Source organism: Oratosquilla oratoria, chromosome 40 (assembly GCF_046742065.1).
Source record: "Oratosquilla oratoria isolate Oo_2021 chromosome 40, ASM4674206v1, whole genome shotgun sequence".
NCBI lineage: Eukaryota > Metazoa > Arthropoda > Malacostraca > Stomatopoda > Squillidae > Oratosquilla > Oratosquilla oratoria.
Window position 1 is genome coordinate 3,684,183 of NC_134816.1, and position 4,297 is coordinate 3,688,479.

General features: G+C 45.5%; 1 protein-coding gene across 1 annotated transcript; it reads left to right on the forward strand.

The window, feature by feature from the left end:
• The first annotated feature begins 1,810 nt into the window (after nucleotides 1-1,810).
• Nucleotides 1,811-3,733, forward strand: LOC143020782 (uncharacterized). Its single transcript, XM_076177527.1, has one exon. It carries the CDS (start codon nucleotides 1,811-1,813, stop codon nucleotides 3,731-3,733), a length of 1,923 nt encoding a protein of 640 aa, XP_076033642.1.
• The last annotated feature ends 564 nt before the right edge of the window (nucleotides 3,734-4,297 follow it).

The window sequence follows — 4,297 nt, forward strand, 5'->3', positions numbered from 1 at the left end:
AATAACATGAAGATTTTCCCTTACTATATATATATATATATATATATATATATATGTATATATTCATGAAAGTAGCAGTTGCCGACAACACTGACGAGTCAAACACCATGAGAGGACGAGGCCTTTATTTGTACGACGTTTCGATTTTTACAGATTTTCAAGTACAATCTACGATTTACTTGAAAAAGCTGTGATAAGCGAAACGTCCTACAAATAAAGGCTCCGTCCTCACATGGTGTTTAACTCGTCAGTGTTGTCGGCAACTGCTACTTTCATGAATATATACATACATACATATATATATATATATATATATATATATATATATATATATATATATATATATATATATATATATTAAGGGAAAATCGTCACATAATCTTCTAAACAACCAGCTCTTAAATTACGCACAATTCGAGTGCGCTTCGAAGTCTTACTCGAAACGAGCTGCCACGTATGACGACCGAGTGTTACGTGCGTTCCGGACAGACATGTTTTTATCAGAGAGAACTTGGTGACTGCGCCTAGTCCACTATTCCCCCTCCTCTCTCTCTACTCTAAAACTGGCGTGATACATCGACTGGATGTCGTTTGTCTCCAACTTCGCCTTCCGCTCTGCCAGAGTCGTCATCGCTCAGCTTCAAAACCCTGATCTTCTACCTAAGCTTTCTACGAGTAATTTAAGTGTTTACTGTGGAATCAATTTGAGTGAGCTACGACCGAACTGACCTAAGGTGAAACAGTTGGTATTGCTTTTCCCTTTTCCTGAAATTGATTTGATAGTGCATTGTGGAAGGACCAGAATTATACAGTAAACTTCCAGTGCAATCTGTGTTTTCTTGTCCTACGGGTCTATACACGAACCGAGAGTTCTGAAGCAGGCAGTGGTGGTCCGCACCTAGTTTCAGAACTAAAGGACCTAATTGGTCCTTTATATGTGGCGACCTTGCCAGGATTGTAGACTCGTAACGACTCGTAAGGTTGGTGATTTGTCTGTTGGCACCTTGAGCGTGCAAACCGTTCATTTTAATTTGTTTAGAGTGATTTCTGTCGTCTTGACACTTGCTCGACTGTGGTCGAGGCACCTTGAGCGTGCAAATTGTCCATTTGAATTGTCGTTTCGAGTGGTTTCTGCCATCTTGTCATTTTGCTCGACTATGGTTGTGGCACTTTGAGCGTGCAAACTGTCCATTTAAGTTGTTTGTCTTTCAGAGTAATTCTAGCCACCTCGGCACTTCGCTCGACTGTGGTCGTGTAACCGTGGGTTAGGTGCGCCCCCCCCCCCTTGGTCAGACTAAGTAGTACTGTAGCAACGGAAGCAAAAAGCTCCGGTTACTAGGTCATTTTTTGTTTAGTCAATAGGGTGTTGTTTAGGACATCTAGTCCTTTCGTCAGCTGGACGACCATAATTTGTTCCGTATTGAAATTTTGGTGTATTTATATTTTTCGTTAACTTTAGTTACACAGCTTTTCCTCTGCACTTGACCTTAATTTGTGCTGTTTATTTCTTTATTGTCTTAGTATTTTGTTAATCGTAGCCATACTCCCAAGAATGTCTAAGTTTACTTCTATCGAAGAACTCAAGGCCCAGGCCGAATCCATCGGTTTAAAGGGTGACGATGTTGGCCGCTTTGTTTTAAATCAACAGGCATATAAAAGGGATGAAAGAACCAAAAAACGCGAGCGAGAATGGGATAAGGAACAGCGAGAACACGAAAGGGAACAGCGAGAATACGAAGAGAAATAAAAGAGGGAACAGCGAGAACACGAAGAGAAAGAAAAGAGGAAACAGCGAGAACACGAAGAAAAGATGGCTAAATTACGACATGAAAAGGAAATTGAGCTTGCCAAACTTGCACCCGACTCCCGTAACCAGCCTTCTAGCCAGGACATCTTCGTCAAGCGGCCCGACCTCCCCACGTACCAAGAAGGAGAAGACATAGCCTCGTACCTCTCCAGGTTCGAAAGGGTGGCAAACCTGCTCCAAGTTGAGGAAGATTCGCTTGCCGCCAGGTTGGGCAGCACATTAACAGGTAAGGCTGCTGAATTGTATTCTACGTTTGATTTGGCAACGACAAGCAATTTTTCCCTCCTTAAGCAGGCATTGCTCACAGGATCTGACAAGACTCCCGAACGCTATAGATTGGACTTCAGGAACGACAAGATTCGCGTCGGGGAAAATTACCGACAATTTGCTATCCGTCTACGACAGCTATTCGACAACTGGCTGGAGGCGTGCAAGGTCCCCCAGACATTCGAAGCTCTAAGACAATTTGTTGTCTTAGATCAATTCCTTGCTTCTCTAATTCCAGATATACGCCTCTTCATCAAGGAACAGAGTGTAACTTCCCTAGAATCGGCGGTGGTAAAGGCGGATGATTGGGCCTCCGCCCATAAGGCCTATCCAAAGCCGAATACTAACTATGCTTCCGGTAAGACTTCTTTTCCTCGTAGGAAAACTAATGTGGTCGAATCTTTACCTCCCCCTAGCCATGGCTCAACCCATCAAGATACAAAAGGTGGTGCCTTCCGTACGCCCATGAAGTGTTTCAACTGCGGTGAAGAAGGACATCATCGATCTCGTTGTCCAAAGAATCCCCGTGCATTCAAAGACAAAGAAGCCCAATCTCAATTCAAGGTAGGATTTTGCATGAGTAACAGGACCACCCCATGTTTCACCGTTGCAGGAACTATCAATGGCTCTTGGACTTCTACCTTAGTCAGGGACACTGGGTGCAACTGTGTCCTGGTCTCCGAAGAAGCTGTCCCACACGCAGATGTGTCCCTGTGCCCAAAGGTATCTGTAGCAGACTTTTTGGGACGAGTTAACGAGTTTCCTGTTGTCCGCTGCTATATACGCTGTCCATACTACGAGGGATGGGTTGACGCAGTCAGAGCCCCTATGAAGTGTGCAAGTGTCTTGATCGGCAACGTTCCTGGGGCACGGGATCCTAGTAAACCTGACCCCTTTCCTTTCAAACCCCATGCTAGCTCTTTAGACACTACTACACATTCAACTATTTCTACAGGCATGCAAACATCCATTGCCGCCGCTGCCCCTATCACGAAGACGGTCCCACCTCCTACATTAACTCAAGAGTCCACTTTCCAGATCAACGCTGTCGAGACTCGCAGGTCCAAAATGAAGAGAGTTCATCCTCTTCAGATGCCTGCCCTTCAACCCCTGTCCGTTACCCCTGAAGAGTTCTGTAGTCTACAGGAATCCTGTCCCACTCTGCTTGGATTGTGGGATAAAGCAAAATCTGAGGAGATGGATCAGACGAAGAATGGTTCCTCCTTCCAGTATCTCAAGATAGATGGTTTGCTGTACCGAAAATACGTATTATCTACGCATGTTGAAAAGGTGGGTAAACTCGCCCTTGTTGTCCCGAAAGAGTGCCGACCTATCATTTTGTCTGTTGGCCATGAAAATCTATTAGCGGGACACTTTTCTCAAAGAAAAACTGCTATGAAGATAGCAGACAAGTTTTTCTGGCCTGGGATGGCAGTAGATATTCGTGATTTCTGCCGCTCGTGTGACATCTGCCAACGAATGTCGAGTAAGGGTAGAGTCACACCTGTACCTCTACATCCTCTACCTATTATTACTGAACCTTTCTCCAGGGTAGCCATCGACTTGGTCGGTCCACTATCCCCACCTTCTGCAGAGGGACATCGTTACATTCTCACCTCATTGACTTCGCCACGGGCTTCCCAGAGGCAGTTCCATTAAAGGAGGTCGATTCTATCTCTGTAGCCGAAGCACTCCTCACCATCTTCTCCAGAGTTGGCATTCCCCGAGAAATATTGTCTGACCAGGGAACACAGTTTACTTCACAACTAATGGCAGAATTGCATAAGCTCCTGGGTGACAAGCCATCATTTACCACGCCTTTCCATCCGAGTGGGAACGGCCGCGTCGAGAGACTCCACGGTCCCTTGAAAGCTGCACTACGCAAAATGTGCACTGAAAAACCCCGAGATTGGCATCGGTATCTTGTCCCTACTTTGTGTACCCTCAGAGAGATCCCCAGCGATCGGACCGGATTTTCTACTTATGAACTTCTATATGAAAGAACTGTAAGAGGGCCCCTCTCGGTACTTCGGGACTTGTGGGAGGACCACAGCATTAAGGATGACGACCGCTCCACCTTCAGCTACGTCATCGAACTCCAAGACAAACTGGCAGAATCGGCTAAGATTACTGCCCAAAACGCCGACGTTAGTATTGCCCGATACAAAGCTTATTGCGACGTCAGGTCCCAAGATCGCAAATTTCAACCCGGTGATGAAATAC

What these genes read in the sequence shown, in the direction of transcription:
- LOC143020782 (XM_076177527.1), top strand. Translation starts at nt 1,811, where the DNA reads ATGGCTAAATTACGACATGAAAAGGAAATTGAGCTTGCCAAACTTGCA.